This window comes from Mustelus asterias, chromosome 23 (assembly GCF_964213995.1).
Source record: "Mustelus asterias chromosome 23, sMusAst1.hap1.1, whole genome shotgun sequence".
Classification (NCBI taxonomy): Eukaryota; Metazoa; Chordata; class Chondrichthyes; order Carcharhiniformes; family Triakidae; genus Mustelus; species Mustelus asterias.
In genome coordinates this window covers 69,175,419-69,193,183 of record NC_135823.1, presented here as the reverse complement: position 1 = coordinate 69,193,183, position 17,765 = coordinate 69,175,419, and the positions used below count along the sequence as shown (strand labels likewise).

Here is a 17,765-nt window from a genome sequence, read left to right as displayed (position 1 = left end):
TTGGTGCCCCTCTGGTTCAGGTGCACCCCGTCCTGTTTGTAGAGGTCCCACCTTCCCCACAACGTGTTCCAATTATCCACGTATCTGAAACCCTCCCTCCTGCACCATCCCTGCAACCACATGTTTAAGTGCACTCTCTCCCTGTTCCTCAACTCGCTATCACGTGGCACCGGTTAGAATGCAAATCCCTACAACCAGCCAGGTCTTAAAGATACAGACAATGTGGGTGGAGGGAACATTAAGCACAGGTTAAAGAGATGTGTATTGTCTCCAGACAGGACAGCCTGCAAGTCCAGGAGGCAAGCTGTGGGGGTTACTGATAGTGTGACATAAACCCAACATCCCGGTTTAGGCCGTCCTCATGTGTGTGGAACTTGGCTATCAGTTTCTGCTCAGCGACTCTGCGCTGTCGTGTGTTGTGAAGGCCGCCTTGGATGCTCCACTTCTCCAGCTTCCACCCTAAACATGTTAAAGAAGCCATCCCCTACGGACAAGCCCTCCGAATACACAGGATCTGCTCGGATGAGGAGGATTGCAACAGACACCTCCAGACGCTGAAAGATGCCCTCATAAGAACAGGATATGGCAGTCGACTCATCGATCAACAGTTCCGACGCGCCACAGCGAAAAACCGCACCGACCTCCTCAGAAGACAAACACGGGACACGGTGGACAGAGTACCCTTCGTCGTCCAGTACTTCCCCGGAGCGGAGAAGCTACGGCATCTCCTCCGGAGCCTTCAACATGTCATTGATGAAGACGAACATCGTGCCAAGGCCATCCCCACACCCCCACTTCTTGCCTTCAAACAACCGCACAACCACAAACAGACCATTGTCCGCAGCAAACTACCCAGCCTTCAGGAGAACAGTGACCGCGACACCACACAACCCTGCCACAGCAACCTCTGCAAGACGTGCCGGATCATCGACACGGATGCCATCATCTCACGTGAGAACACCATCTACCAGGTACACGGTACCTACTCTTGCAACTCGGCCAACATTGTCTACCTGATACGCTGCAGGAAAGGATGTCCCGAGGCATGGTACATTGGGGAAACCATGCAGACGCTACGACAACGGATGAATGAACACCGCTCGACAATCACCAGGCAAGACTGTTCTCTTCCTGTTGGGGAGCACTTCAGCAGTCACGGGCATTCAGCCTCGGATCTTCAGGTAAGCGTTCTCCAAGGCGGCTTTCACGACAGCGCAGAGTCACTGAGCAGAAACTGATAGCCAAGTTCCGCACACATGAGGACGGCCTCAACTGGGATATTGGGTTCATGTCACACTATTTGTAACCCCCACAGCTTGCCTCCTGGACTTGCGGGCTGTCCTGTCTGGAGACACTACACATCTCTTTAACCTGTGCTTAATGCTCCCTCCACCCACATTGTCTGTATCTTTAAGACCTGGATGGCTGTAAGGATTCGCATTCTAATCAGTATTCTGTAACTTGATTTTGTGTCTCTGTGCACTGTTTGAGAGCACATTTCCACTCCATCTGACGAAGGAGCAGCGCTCTGAAAGCTTATGGTATTTGCTACCAAATAAACCTGTTGGACTTTAACCTGGTGTTGTTAAAACTCTTACCCCCTCCACTAACTGCAGGTTCTGCTCTACGACCAAGACATATTTGTCTCTGTATTCTGCTTAGAGCAGCTGTAATCTGATACTCAAATAGCTGTATATTTACCCTTTGTTTCAGCTCCGTAACAACCTAGGTCATGTGAGCACTTCACGAAAATCTAAGGACATTTTGCTAGAATTACTTAAGTTTCACTTTGGATTTAAAGGGACCTTCCCAACAGACTTGTCTCCAAAGCACAAAGATTATTAGTTCACTGGATCATTGTCATCAATGGAACCATAGCTGCTCGATTAGATTATAATCCGACAGTGTTTAGCTTGTTGTACCAAACCAACCTGAAGAAGAACAATGTTTGGTTTTGTTTATTAGCAAGGAAATAAAAACAATTTTTGGTACTTTTCTAATTCAGTCATGGGACATGGGCGTCGCTGGCTAAGCCAGCATTTATTGCCCATCCCTAATTACCTTTGATGAGGTAATGGTGAGCTGCCTCTTGAACCACTGCAGTCCATGTGGTGTTAGGGAGGAAGTTGCAGGATTTTGACCCAGCGACCGAGAAGGAACGCTGATATATTTCCAAGTCAGGATGGTGAGTGACTTGGAGGGGAACCTCTAGGTGGCGGTGTTCCCAAGTATCTGCTGCTCTTGTCCTTCTAGTTGGTATTGGTCATGGATTTGGAAAGTGCTGATGGGGCGGCAGGGTGGCACAGTGGTTAGCACTGCTGCATCACAGCGCCAGGAACCCGGGTTCAATTCCTGGCTTGGGTCACTGTCTGTGTGGAGTGTGTACGTTCTCCCCGTGTCTGCGTGGGTTTTCTCCGGGTGCTCCGGTTTCCTCCCACAGTCCGAAAGGCGTGTTGGTTAGGTGCATCGGCCATACTAAATTCTCCCTCAGTGTACCCGAACAGGCGCCTGAGTGTGGCGATTAGGGGATTTTCACAGTAATTTCATTGCATTGTTAATGTAAGCCTACATGTGACACTGATAAATAAATTCTAAAGTTAAGAACTTTAAACTATTTGTAGGAAAGAACTTATAGAATCAGAACCAATGTTTTTATTTTAATATTGATTATATTCTAAATAATTGGCATTGTTTGAGGAGTATTATGGTTGTATTTTGTGCTTATTTTAACAGCTTATTTATTTTAATACTTGCAGGGCCTGAGTTTGGAGGTGAGAAGAATTGCATCTATATCGGTATGGTAACTGATAATTTAGATGTGCCAGAATTAGTGGAAACCATTGCTACCACAGGCAAAGAAATTGAGGAAAGTTCGAAGGTATGTACCCTGTCCATCATGTTTTTACAAATAAACTAATTTTTGATAAAGATCATTTTCTATTCCAAAACCATGCTTAGGTTTGTATCTGGATCGCTCCCAACAGTCAGTTAAAACTTATTGAAATACACGATGGAAGGGATTTTCCCCACAACTCACCCTGTGCTTTGCAGAGGCGTCCCACATTGGTCAGCGGCGCAATATTCTGATCCCCCACTGGATACGTCCCTCACTGCTGGGAAACCCAGGGCGGGGGGGCTGCTGTCAGTGGGTCCGGAAAGTCCCGCCGGCGTGAACAGCTGGAAAGTTCCGGCCCGTAACTCCAAGCTTCTAGTTGTCAATCACGCTATTTTCAAACTAAATTCTGTATAAATTTCTTCCGTGTCTAATTCCATCAAAATCTCAATCTTTTAATTTTATAAACGACATGGGAAGGAGCTGCATCTTCTCGCTGTGAAAAGTTAGAATCATAGAATCCCTACTCTGCAGAAGGAGGCCATTCAGCCGATCGAGTCTGCACCGACCACAATCCCACTCGGGCCCTATCCCCATAACCCCATGCATTTACTCCAGCTAGTCCCCCTGACACTAAGGGGCAACTACACCTAACCTGCACATCTTTGGACTGTGGGAGGGAACCGGAGCACCCGGAGGAAACCCACGCCGACACGGGGAGAACGTGCAAACTGCACACAGCCAGTCATCTAAGCTGGGAATCGAACCTGGGCCCCTGGCGCTGCGAGGCAGCAGTGCTAACCACTGTGCCACCATGTCACCACCGTGACATCTTAACAGGCATTCCTGGGATGTCAAGTGCTGGGTCCCTGTATGGGAACCATGTGCGTTTTAATCAAGCGCAATGTGGCTCAATTTCTAACCCCTGTGGCACTGTACACCCACGGTTTGCAGGCGTAGTTAAATCTCATTCCAGTGGTTGATGTGACTGCTATACCCAATTTCTAATTATGGTTCTGCTCAGTTTTCCTAAAAGGCTGTTACCAATCATCAATTTAAAGTTACCGTGCTATGGTGCTGTTCGGTAACATTGCCGATCAGCACTTTAGTTGAACTCTGATTTGGGACTAAGTCAGGGGAAGTGAACAGTGATTAAAACATTGTTCTTTAAAGACCATACACTTTCTCCATTTTCTCCAAGTGATGCTGCAAGATCAGCAGCGATACAGCTGGAAAATAAATAAGCATTGGATTCTGGTACTTATCTCTCTGATATAAATTAACATTTCCACATGTTTGTTTCTACAAAATACCACTTCTAAGGCAATGTGGTTCTGACATTTAAAAAAATTACCCTTCCATTGTGGATTCCTACAGGCACGTTCTACAGGATCTGAATGGGCTTAACCAAGGTCTTTACTTTGTTGAATGAGTATATGAGATTAATAGACACTTTATGGTTTATAATATTGACAATGCAGTGGAAGAAACGTTGTCAGGTACTAATGCTAACCATAATTCTCCCTTCTTGTATTTGTTCTGAAGTTATTGGAGAACATGACTGAAGTTGTCCGTAAAGGAATTATTGAAGCAGAACAACAGTTGCAGAAGGCAAATGAAGCAAAACTTCGCGAAGAAGTAAATACAGATATTTCCAGATTAACTGTGATACACTTTGATAGAACCATGTGCTAGATCAGGCTTGTCCAAAACGATTCCATGTACTAGATCAGGTTTGTCCAATGGCTGGCCCATGGGCCAGATGTGGCTCCCGTGACATTTTGATCTGATCATAAGACCATAAGATATAGGAGCAGAACTAGGCCATTCGGCCCATTGAGTCTGCTCTGCCATTCAATCATGGGTGGTAAGTAAAGAAGGCAAATGGCATGTTGGCCTTCATTGTGAGAGAATTTGCGTATAGGGATAGGGATGTTTTGCTACAGTTATTTAGGGCATTAGTGAGGCCACATCTGGAATATTGTGTGTGGTTTTGGTGTCCTTATCTTGAGGAAGGATGTCTTTGCTATAGGGGGAGCACAGCAAAGGTTTACCAGGTTGATTCCTGGGATGGCAGGTCTTTCATATGAGGAGAGATTAAGTCGGTTAGGATTATATTCACTGGAGTTTAGACGAGTGAGAGGGGATCTCATAGAAAATTCTAACAGGGTTAGACAGGGTAGATTCAGAAAGAATGTTCCCGATGGTGGGGGAGTCCAGAACTAGGGGTCATAATTTGAGGATAAGGGGTAAACCTTTTAGAACGGAGGTGAGGAGAAATTTCTTCACCCAGAGGGTGGGGAATGTCATAGAGTCATAGAAGTTTACAGCATGGAAACAGGCCCTTCGGGCCAACTTGTCCATGCCGCCCTTTTTGTTTTAAACCCCTAAGCTAATCCCAATTGCCCGCATTTGGCCCATATCCCTCTATACCCATCGTACCCATGTAACTATCTAAATGCTTTTTAAAAGATAAAATTGTACCCGCCTCTACTACTACCTCTGGCAGCTTGTTCCAGACACTGTGTGTGAAACAATTGCCCCACTGGATACTTTTGTATCTCTCCCCTCTCACCTTAAACCTATGCCCTCTAGTTTTAGACTCCCCTACCCTTGAGAAAAGATATTGACTATCTACCTTGTCTATGCCCCTCATTATTTTATAGACCTCTATAAAATCACCCCTCAGCCTCCTACGCTCCAGAGAAAAAAGTCCCAGCCTATTCAGCCTCTCCTTATAACTCAATCCATCAAGTCCCGGTAGCATCCTAGTAAATCTTTTCTGCACTCTTTTTCTAGTTCAATAATATCCATTCTATAATAGGGTGACCAGAATTGCACACAGTGTTCCAAGTGTGGCCTTACCAATGTCTTATACAACTTCAACAAGACGTCCCAACTCCTGTATTCAATGTTCTGACCGATGAAACCAAGCATGCCGAATGCCTTCTTCACCACTCTGTCCACATTTGACTCCACTTTCAAGGCGCTATGAACATGTACCTCTAGATCTCTTTGTTCTGTAACTCTCCCCAACGCCCTACCATTAACTGAGCAGGTTCTGCCCTGGTTCAATCTACCAAAATGCATTACCTCGCATTTGTCTAAATTAAACTCCATCTGCCATTCATCAGCCCACTGGCCCAATTGATCAAGATCCCGCTGCAATTGGAGATAACCTTCCTCCCTATCCACCATGCCACCAATCGTGGTGTCATCTGCAAACTTGCTAACCATGCCCCCTATATTCTCATCCAAATCATAAATATAAATGACAAATAACAGTGGGCCCAGCACTGATCCCTGAGGCACACCGCTGGTCACAGGCCTCCAGTTTAAAAAACAACCATCCTCTGGCTCTGTTAGGAAGCCAATTTTGTATCCATTTAGATACCTCACCCTGGATCCTGTGAGATTTAACTTTATGCAACAACCTGCCATGCGGTACCTTGTCAAAGGCCTTGCTAAACTCCATGTAGACAACATCAACTGCACTGCCCTCATCTACCTTCTTGGTTACCCTTTAAAAACACTCAATTAAATTTGTGAGACATGATTTTCCACTCACAAAGCCATGCTGACTGTCCCTAATCAGTCCTTCCATCTCTAAATGCCTGTAGATTCTGTCTCTCAAAATACCTTCCAACAATTTACCCATCACAGATGTGAGGCTAACTGGCCTGTAGTTCCCAGGCTTTTCCCTGCAGCCCTTTTTAAACAAAGGCACAACATTTGCCACTCTCCAATCTTCCGGCACCTCACCCGTGACTATCGATGATTCAAGTATCTCAGCTAGGGGACCCACAATTTCCTCCCTAGCCTCCCACAACGTCCTGGGATATACTTCATCAGGTCCCGCAGATTTATCTACCTTGATGCGCTTTAGGACTTCCAGCACCACCTCCTCTGTAATATGTACACTCCTCAAGACATCAATATTTAATTCCCCAAGTTCCCTAACGTCCATGCTTTTCTCAACAGTAAATATTGATGTGAAATATTCATTTAGGATCTCACCCATCTCTTGTGGATCCGCACATAGATTACCTTGTTGATCCTTAAGAGGCCCTACTCTCTCCCCTGTTACTCTTTTGCCCTTTATGTATTTGGAGAATGTGTGGAATTCACTACCACAATGTAGTTGAGGTCCATACGTTGTCTAATTTCAAGAAGAAATTAGATATCGCTCTTGGGGCTAAAGGGATCGAGGGATATGGGGGAGATGGGGGGGGATCAGGATATTGAATTCGATGATCAGCCATGATCAAAATGAATGGCGAAGCAGGCTCGAAGGGCAGAATGGCCTCCTCCTGCTTCTAGTTTCTGTGAGTACAGACCCAGAGTCCTCAAACGCTCCTCATTCGTCAAGCTTTTAGTTCCTGGGATCATTCTTGTGAACCTCCTCCGGACCCTCTCCAAGGCCAGCACATCCTTCCTTAGATATGGTGCCCAAAACTGCTCACAATGCTCCAAATGTGCTCTGACCAGAGCCTTATACAGCCTCAGAAGCACATCCTTGCTTTTGTATTCTAGTCCTCTCAACATGAAGGCTAACATTGCATTTGCCTTCCTAACTGCCGACTCAACCAGCAGGCTAACCTATTCAACGTTCATGGGCGTTTTTATTAATTTTTTGTTCACACAATGATCAGTTTATTGCTTTGACATTGCTTTAATTTTGCTCAAAGTTGTTCTTTTCTTCATTTTTGAAATTGCAGTCAAATATGTGCAGGTTAGGTGGATTGGCCTTGATAAATTGCCCCTTAGGGCTTAGTAGGGTAAATACATAGGGTTGTGGGGATAGTGCCTGGATGGGATTGTTGGTGCAGGCTCGAGGGGCTGAATGGCCTCTTTCTGCACCATAAGGATTCTATGAAATTCTGGACATTGAAAAGCTAGTAAATGATCTCACTGCAGAGATAGATGACCACACAAAGCCAAGTTATTTGTTATCATTTGATCCCTGAGATTAAATTGATATCATTCACTCGTACCTTATTTGTCTTAATTTCGAATTTATTCTATAATTTTATTGAACTTTTTCTGTCTTATGGCGTTTTGTGTGATGATGTGTACACAAAAAAAAACTGTAGTTTACTTATTTGCATGAATCTGATTCTAGAGAAAGCATCCATTCTGCATCAATACATTTCTAACAAATAGAACACGACAAGAAATCAATTTTAAATTATGAAACATGAAAATAATTGAAATTTGTATTTATGTATTTATTGTCCTTTATCACTTTCTATCTTTGCAGGGAGTTCTGCGACAGATTCCATTAGTTGGCTCAGTGCTCAACTGGCTATCCCCAGTCCACAGCTCAGTGAAAGGAAGATCGTTCAGTCTGGCAGGGGGTGAGATATCAGTGCTCAATGCATACATTTATATTGCTATTGTGCTCACAACTTTTTCAAAGCATTAATTATTGCAGCAACTTTTTAATATAGAATCCCTGCAGTGCAGAAAGAGGCCATTCAGCCCATTGGGTTTGCACCGACCACAATCCCACCCAGGCCCCATCCCCTTTACCCCATGTATTTACCCTGCTAAATCCCCTGAAACCAAGGGGCAATTTAGCACGGCCAATCAACCTAACCTGCACATCTTTGGACTGTGGGAGGAAACCCACGCAGACACGGGGAGACCGTGCAGACTCTACACAGACAGTGACCCAAGCTGGGAATCGAACCCGGGTCCCTGGTGCTGTGAGGCAGCAATGCTAACCACTGTGCCACCATGCTGCCCAACTTGTGAGATCTATCTCAGCGGTGAGTGAGAGCCCAGCTGGATCTTGTCCTCACACATGCACTTTCCAACAAAAATTATTGGGGATGAAAAGGGGGAAACCTTGGCCATTTTTTCTACACATCCAGAATACTACAGGGAATTGCTGAATCTCTGTGAGATACAATAACTCAAACCAGTAACTGAACCTGGAACCTTCTAATATTTGGGATAATTTATATTTATTAAGAGCTACTGGGGTATCATTTCTTGTGTTACTACAATTATTTGTCATGTTTGCTGCATTTAATATATGACAAACAATGCTACAAACTGCACATATCAATGGAAACTAGTATTTGTAATTCATCAGGCTTTTCCCAGTAACACATTTTGATTTATTAGTCACGTGTATTAGTATACAGTGAAAAGTATTGTTTCTTGCGCACTATATAGACAAAGCATACCGTTCATAGAGAAGGAAGGGAGAGAGTGCAGAATGTGGTGTTACAGTCATAGCTAGGGTGTAGAGAAAGATCAACTTAGTGTGAGGTAGGTCCATTGAAAAATCTGATGGCAGCAGGGAAGAAGTCGGTTGGTCCGTGATCTCAGACTTCTGTATCTTTTTCCTGACAGAAGAAGGTGGAAGAGAGAATGCCCGGGGTGTGTGGGGTCCTTGATTATGCTGGCTGCTTTTCTGTGGCAGCATGAAGTGTAGACAGAGTCATTGGGTAGGAGTGGTTTGAGTGATGGGCTGGGCTTCATTCATGACCCTTTGTAGTTTCTTGCAGACTTGGGAAGAGCATCTGTCACAACATTTATTATCTCAAGTCCATTATGTTGGATCTTTCCTCATTACAGTGTTAGTTGTAGCCAGCGTTTAGCACTTCGCTTTCACGTCAAAGTGGGTTCAGGTCCCACTTCAAAGACTGCTACAGAAAAATCTGACACAGTGGCTGGAATTTTACCGCCTCTCCTGCCCCGGAATCAGGGTGGGCAAGGATTGCAGAAAGGAATTCTCCGTTGGCCTCGGGCAGGATTTTACGAGCCTCGCCCGAGCGAGGTTGTAAAATTCTGCACTGTGTGTCAGTGCCATCTTTCTGATGAGACATTAAACCTGTTCTCAGGTGGACGGAAAAGCTCCCATGGTGCTATTTCGCAGAGTAGCCGGGAGTTAACCTGAATGTCCTGACCAATATTTATCTCACAATCAACATCACTAATACACTAAGTATATTTCAGTGACTATAAGTAGTTGTTTATAGCCTCCCTCCAATACTTTTAAGTGCCAGCAAAAAAAAAGGAAGCCATACTAAACCAGTTTACAAAATCCATGCTGTTGGATCTTTGTCCATCAAAGATATATCGTTGGTGGCACAGAGCTTGAATTCTATTTTCTCTTTTTTTAATATAATCAGCAATTGAAAATCACTCGTTTATAGATTTCCAGCAAAGATTTCAAGTTCCAATCACAAACCACAGCCTCCCTCTGGAAGCAAAGTTGATAAAAGCCAGTGCAAGATCAACTATTTTATGGAGAATTGTTTCAAAATAATCTTAAACTAGGGTTACTCGACACACAGTCCTCACCAATCTCTGCTGCAAACTCTGGAAGATTCCTGGTTTTGTGCCATCAATCCTTCATTTTATTAGTGTCACAAGTAGTGTTCCTCTGGGAGCGGACCTGCGGGGTGGAGACTGTGAGCGGTGAGAGAGAGAGCGCGGACTGTGAGTAAATTCTGGGGGGTTTTTTTTTGTCTAATTTTCGGGAGGTTTTTTGTAATTAACGGAAACCGGAAGGCCGCATCGCGAAGCCTGCCGGTAGCTGTAGTTTTTTTTTCTCTCGGGCCCCTAGCCCTATAAATTGGTGCAGAGGAGATACCCGATCCTCTACACTGGTAGAGGATCCCACCCTTCCATCCTCCTCTAACCTAATTATAAGTGTGGGGAAGTTTTTTGTTTTCTTTTTTTCTTGCTGGTAATGGCTTCAGGGATGGCAGTTCAGGCAGTATGCTGCATCTCCTGTGGGATGTATGTGGTGAGGAAATCCAGTAGTGTTTCAGGAGATTTTAGTTGTAAGAAGTGCATTAGATTGCAGCTTCTGGAGGAGCGTGTAAAGGAGCTGGAGGGGGAGTTAGAGGAACTCCGCATAATTCGGGAGGCGGAGGTGGAAGTTGATAGGAGTTATAGAGAAATAGTAACTCCTAGAAATGAGGCTTGGGTCAATGCCAGGAGGAGGGGTAAGAAGCAATCGGGAAGACAATCCCCTGGGGCGGATCCCCTCCATAATAGGTTTTCGGTGCTGGAGGCTACAGTTGAGGAGGAATCAACTGAGCATAGAGAGCAGATCTCTGGGGGTGAGCCGAGTGAGAAAGCTCAGGTGGTTAGGGGCTGTAAAAGACTGGGCCTTGTGATTGGGGACTCCACAATTAAGGGGACAGATAGGAGGGTCGGAACTAAAGGTAGGGACTCAGGGTTGGTGTGTTGCCTACCAGGGGCTGGGGTCCGGGATGTGTCTGACAGGGTATTCAGGACTCTTAGGGGGGAGGGAGATAAACCACAAGTTATTGTACATGTGGGGACACACGACATAGGGAGGATAGGGGAAGGGGATATTAGGCAGGGATTTATGGAGTTGGGGTGGAAACTAAAGGCCAAGACTGACAGAGTGGTTATCTCTGGACTCTTGCCTGTACCACGGGATAGTTTAGAGAGGAATAGGGAGAGGGAAGGTTTGAATTCATGGCTGAGGGGATGGTGCAGGAGGGAGGGGTTCAGGTACTTAAGCAATTGGGGCTCGTACTGGGGAAGGTGTGACCTCTATGAGAAGGATGGTCTACACCTTAATCAGAAGGGGACCAATATCCTGGGGGGTAAATTTGCTAAGGCCATGCAGGGAGGTTTAAACTGATTCGGGGGGGGGGAGGGATCCTGAGTAGTGGGGCTGAAAGTGAGGGATGCATGGATGGGGACTGCAATGCACGGCATTGCAGAGGTGGGGTGGAGCAGGGTTTGAAATGTGTATACTTCAATGCCAGGAGTATTCGCAATAAAGTGGGTGAACTTGCAGCGTGGATCAGTACCTGGGACTTCGATGTTGTGGCTATTTCAGAGACATGGATAGAGCAGGGGCAGGAATGGATGCTGCAGGTCCCGGGGTTCAAATGTTTTAGTCGAAGTAGGGAAGGAGGTAGAAGAGGGGGAGGGGTAGCATTATTGGTCAGAGATTGTATCACAGTGTCAGAGAGGAGGTTTGATGAGGACTTATCTGTTGAGGTAGTATGGGCGGAGATTAGAAATAGGAGAGGAGAGGTCACCCTGTTGGGAGTCTTTTATAGACCTCCTAAAAGTTCTAGAGAGGTTGAGGAAAGGATTGCGGAGTCAATCCTGCTTAGGAGTGAAAGTAATAGGGCAATTGTTATGGGGGATTTTAACTTGACTAATATTGACTGGAATTGTTATAGCTCTAGCTCGTTAGAGGGGTCAGTTTTTGTTCAAAGCGTGCAGGAAGGTTTTTTGACTCAGTATGTAGACAGGCCAACTAGAGGTGAGGCTATATTGGATCTGGTGCTGGGAAATGAGCCAGACCAGGTGCTAGACTTGGAAGTTGGTGTGCATTTTGGTGATAGTGACCACAATTCGGTTACGTTCACCTTAGTGATGGAAAGGGATAGGCATGAACCTCGGGCCAGTGGTTTTAGCTGGGGGAAGGGTAATTATGAGGCTATTAGGAGAGAATTAGGAAACATAGGTTGGACTAGGAGATTACAGGGACTGGGAACGTCCGACATGTGGAGTTTTTTCAAGGAGCAGCTACTGCGAGTCTGTGATAGGTATGTCCCTGTCAGGCAAGGAGGAATTGGTAGGGCTAGGGAACCGTGGTGCACCAAAAAAGTTTCTTTGTTGGTTAAAAAGAAAAAGGAGGCTTATGTTCGGATGAGACGTGAGCACTCGGGTAGTGCACTAGAAAGCTTTAGATTGGCTAAGAGGGAGTTGAAGAGCGAGCTTAGAAGGGCTAAAAGGGGACATGAGAAGACTTTGGCGGATAGGGTTAAAGAGAATCCTAAGGCGTTCTATAGGTATGTCAAGAACAGAAGGTTGGTTAGGGCAAGTTTAGGGCCAGTTATAGATGGCAGAGGGAAGTTATGTGTGGAACCGGAGGAGATTGGTGAAGCATTGAACCAATATTTCTCTTCGGTGTTCACGCAAGGGGACATGAATATAGCTGAGGAGGACACTGGGTTGCAGGGGAGTAGAATAGACAGTATTACAGTTGATAAGGAGGATGTGCAGGATATTCTGGAGGGTCTGAAAATAGATAAATCCCCTGGTCCGGATGGGATTTATCCAAGGATTCTCTGGGAGGCAAGAGAAGTGATTGCAGAGCCTCTGGCTCTGATCTTCAGGTCGTCGTTGGCCTCTGGTATAGTACCAGAAGATTGGAGGTTAGCGAATGTTGTCCCATTGTTTAAGAAGGGGAACAGAGACTTCCCCGGGAATTATAGACCGGTGAGTCTCACTTCTGTTGTCGGCAAGATGTTGGAAAAAATTATAAGGGATAGGATTTATAGTTATTTGGAGAGTAATGAATTGATAGGTGATAGTCAGCATGGTTTTGTGGCAGGTAGGTCGTGCCTTACTAACCTTATTGAGTTTTTTGAGAAAGTGACCAAGGAGGTGGATGGGGGCAAGGCAGTGGACGTGGTATATATGGATTTTAGTAAGGCGTTTGATAAGGTTCACCATGGTAGGCTTCTGCAGAAAATGCAGATGTATGGGATTGGGGGTGATCTAGGAAATTGGATCAGGAATTGGCTAGCGGATAGGAAACAGAGGGTGGTGGTTGATAGTAAATATTCATCATGGAGTGCGGTTACAAGTGGTGTACCTCAGGGATCTGTTTTGGGGCCACTGCTGTTTGTAATATTTATTAATCATCTGGATGAGGGTATAGTTGGGTGGATTAGCAAATTTGCTGATGACACCAAAGTCGGTGGTGTGGTAGACAGTGAGGAAGGGTGTCGTAGTTTGCAGGAAGACTTAGACAGGTTGCAAAGTTGGGCCGAGAGGTGGCGGATGGAGTTTAATGCGGAGAAGTGTGAGGTAATTCACTTTGGTAGGAATAACAGATGTGTTGAGTATAGGGCTAACGGGAGGACTTTGAATAGTGTGGAGGAGCAGAGGGATCTAGGTGTATGTGTGCATAGATCCCTGAAAGTTGGGAATCAAGTAGATAAGGTTGTTAAGAAGGCATATGGTGTCTTGGCGTTTATTGGTAGGGGGATTGAATTTAGGAGTCGTAGCGTTATGTTGCAACTGTACACAACTCTGGTGCGGCCGCACTTGGAGTACTGTGTGCAGTTCTGGTCCCCACATTACAGGAAGGATGTGGAGGCTTTGGAGAGGGTGCAGAGGAGGTTTACCAGGATGTTGCCTGGTATGGAGGGGAGATCCTATGAGGAGAGGCTGAGGGATTTGGGATTGTTTTCGCTGGAAAGGCGGCGGCTAAGAGGGGATCTTATTGAAACATATAAGATGATTAGAGGTTTAGATAGGGTGGATAGTGATAGCCTTTTTCCTCTGATGGAGAAATCCAGCACGAGGGGGCATGGCTTTAAATTGAGGGGGGGTAGTTATAGAACCGATGTCAGGGGTAGGTTCTTTACCCAGAGGGTGGTGAGGGATTGGAATGCCCTGCCAGCATCAGTTGTAAATGCGCCTAGTTTGGGGGCGTTTAAGAGATCCGTAGATAGGTTCATGGACGAAAAGAAATTGGTTTAGGTTGGAGGGTCACAGTTTTTTTTTTTAACTGGTCGGTGCAACATCGTGGGCCGAAGGGCCTGTTCTGCGCTGTAATGTTCTATGTTCTATTAACACTGCAATGAAGTTAATGAAAATCCCCTAGTTGCCACACTCCAGCGCGGCCAATGCACATAACCAGCACGTCTTTCGGACTGTGGGAGTCACCCGGAGGAAACCCAGACACGGGGAGAACGTGCAGACTCCACACAGACAATAACCCAAGCTGGGAATTGAATCCGGGTCCCTGGTGCTGTGAGGCAGCAGTGCTAACCACTGTGCCACCATGCTGCCCTAATCATTGCACATAAGTTTTCCATCCTTCTGATAGGAGTTCCGGTCACTAACCATCACTGGCTAAAGCATTCATTTCTCTGGGAGTAATGAGCAGCTAGCAAGTAACATCGCAAACACCAAACAGAACTGATTTTTCTTTAAAATTTGACTAAAAGCATGAATAGGTTTGAAACTTTTATATCTACACTTAATTACCTATAATTATCAAATATATTTGCAGAATTTTCAAACGTTAAATGTTGCAAGTTTTGCTTATTTATGTAGGTTTTTATTTTATTTTCGTCTCTGCCCCCACCACCACCTCTTGACTTTGTCGATCTTGATTTTTGTCAGGTTCCCTGGAGCCAACAGATAAACTATATGCACAAAAAGCCCAAATCCCTGAAGGAACCCCACCACCAACACCCACAACCAGTCACGCCAAGCGCAAGTCGCCAGGTATGTTGCATTTTTATTTTTCTCATTCCTATTTTTGAAAATGTGTAATGTGATGGATGTCTGTACAGATCACAACCTTTATCTGCTTGGTTTTTTTAAATCCGGAAAGTTAACTCCTGTTTCTGAGCTCGACGTTTCCGCAAAATGTTTCCCCTCTGTCTCTGGATTGAGCTGTGTTTGGGATTCTGCACTGAATTTAGGATAAACTGACTTAAAACTTAAAGACGGTGAAGATTTAAGCACCCAACCTTTGTATAAAAACATATACAAAGGTTAGATTTAAAATATTAATGCGATTATAGGAGTAATCGTTTTGATTCTAAATCTAAGTAAAATTGATGGATTTGAAAAATGAAGGGAAAATGAATTTGTTTAAAATGCTGCTTAATTTCATGGTCTTATGTAATTTTTTTAAAAATAGGAGCACCATATGTACCAACCCATAATACTAGTTTGTGTATGGCTAGTACATAATTTCAGATCATTCCCTAGGGAATTGCCACAGGCCTTGAAAGAATCAAATGCAACCCTTAACAGTAACTTGTTCACCTATTTAGCGAATTAAGTTTTGAAACTAGCTATTCAACGCAGCCCCTAGGGAGAGTACAAGAACAGTCTGGGATGACCAATGGAGTGTTTTTCCCATATCTGTGACCTCCCTATTGCCACTTGGGGTGGCACAATGGTTAGCATTGCTGCCTCACAGCGCCAGGGACCCGGGTTCAATTCCGGCCTTGGGTCACTGTCTGCAGGTTCTCCCCGTATCTGCGTGGGTTTCCTCCCACACTCCAAAGATGTGCTAAATTGCCCCTTAGTGTCAGGAGGATTAGCAGGGTGAATGTGTGGGATAGGGCCTGGGTGGGCCGAATGGCCTCCTGCACTATAGGGATTCTAACAAGGTATTCTGTTAGCCGTTTACATGTAGGAATGGTTTCTTGCCAAAGGTATTTTCAAACGTAATAAGTAGGCATTTTTAACTTAATAGGACAGAAACTGTTCAGAAAGTCCTCGAGAGCTTCAGCCTCTGATACAGTCAGTGAAACTTCAGTGGGGCACACAGAAGGAACGGAGGAATCTCAAACCATCGCAGAAACAACTAGCCTGGAGGGTGAAAATGAAATTCACAAGAGCACGGAGTCTTCGGCCCAGCTGAATGGTGATTTGGAGCTTCCAGCCCCAGTACAGCCTGAAGGAAAATCTGATGAACATAGTTTCAACATACCAGAGGTTCACCAGACCTCTGAACCAGCAGAAGCTGAGGATCCAGAGAAAGAAGATCTTAGATAAAATAAAAAGCAGTAAGACATTGTCCGTCCACAGAAAAAAAGCACATCCTATGCTCGGGATAACATGGAACCTTTACTAATGTGAACTGTGCCATGTGATAGTACAGTCAGGATACTACTGTTGTAAGCCTTTAATTAGGATTTTTGCACATTACTGTGAGATGACGAGGAATTTCAATTGTCATTAAAAGGCTGATTTTAAAAAGTTGATCCTAAATGGAATCTGTCCGATGGGCTGAATCTCAGAAGTGCAATTGTTCGGTTTTCTGTAGAGTGCTTAAAAAAAGCTCTATACTTCTCTTCCTTACATAATTATCAACCTGACTCACTACAATTACGTATGCTTATCACTAAGAATATGGGTTAATTTGTAGTTTGTTTAAAATTAGTAAACCTTTACTATTGCTGTCAATATTTAATTGGGTGGGGATTATTTTTTGCACATTTTGGTGGTTTTTGTCCTTTCTGTACCACCCCCTCTGTACATCCTGTAAGACTCGAACACAAAGCAAAAAAACAAAATTCAGTGTTTTGATTCTTAGTTAAAAATCAAATAAAATTTATTTGACAAATGTGAATCGTTCTATTTTCCAGTGTGAACTTTATTTTTTAAACAAAACAGCTTGGAATAATCAGAATACAATGACAGGGTGTCTTACATCCTTACCTGATCCGTTCTTCAATCGTTTGCTGTGTATTCAATGTTTAAAAAGTATATTCACCATAAAGCAGCAGCATTCTGCAACAGAATGTAGATCATCCAAAAGCAACAAGAAAAATGGCAATGCAATTTATTTCAATTCTTAAATCATATTACATAACCAAGAAATAGCCTTTCACCAGACTTACTGGCATCAGTGAAGTAGTAATCATTTCAAAAAATGTCCTTAAGCAAACTCCCACCTTCAGCAAACCAGAAGCATACATGGGTAACTTGCACAGGGGAACGCTCTGTATACAGTGGTCCCGAAATTATATATTTGAGGCTTCAGTAATTAATGACTTTGATCCTGTAAAGTGGTTCAGGATCTTTGTTTTTGAAGCTATGTGCGCAGTGGACAAACTGCCTTCAAGTTTTTGTGCATAAGCAAGCTTCCATATTGAAGACTTGGTGCAATGTCACTGTGATATGAAGCACTTGGGTGTTAGCAGCTCTGATCATTGGAAACCATTAGACAGCACATTCAATCCTCTCCCACAAACCAGTGGCAGTTTTTTTGTAGTTCCTGGACCTCCCCTGGGGAAATAACGGCTCCTTGGGTGAGTGATTCAGAAATTGGAAAATGGACCTCATGTGATTGGCAAAATATGGGGGCTCAACGAGTGGAGATGTTGAGAAATACTGTAAAGAAATAGAAAGCAAAGAATGAACATTGTATATTATA

At 44.4% G+C, this 17,765-nt stretch overlaps 2 protein-coding genes across 7 annotated transcripts in view; one reads left to right on the top strand and one right to left on the bottom strand.

Annotated features, from left to right (window-relative positions):
* pdxdc1 (pyridoxal-dependent decarboxylase domain containing 1) overlaps positions 1-16,958 on the top strand; it is an 85,918-nt gene extending 68,960 nt beyond the window's left edge. For all 6 annotated transcript variants that reach the window (XM_078240886.1, XM_078240884.1, XM_078240889.1 and 3 more), the window contains 5 exons: positions 2,757-2,878; positions 4,379-4,471; positions 8,094-8,190; positions 14,990-15,094; positions 16,080-16,958. In XM_078240886.1, coding sequence (XP_078097012.1) covers positions 2,757-2,878; positions 4,379-4,471; positions 8,094-8,190; positions 14,990-15,094; positions 16,080-16,381 — 719 coding nt within the window. In that variant the 3' untranslated portion in view covers positions 16,382-16,958. The remainder of the gene's footprint in view (positions 1-2,756; positions 2,879-4,378; positions 4,472-8,093; positions 8,191-14,989; positions 15,095-16,079) is intronic.
* Positions 16,921-17,765, bottom strand: part of ntan1 (N-terminal asparagine amidase) — a 30,255-nt gene continuing 29,410 nt past the window's right edge. Inside the window, exon 10 of the mRNA XM_078240891.1 lies at positions 16,921-17,722. Within this exon, the coding sequence (XP_078097017.1) occupies positions 17,552-17,722 (171 nt within the window). The 3' untranslated portion in view covers positions 16,921-17,551. The remainder of the gene's footprint in view (positions 17,723-17,765) is intronic.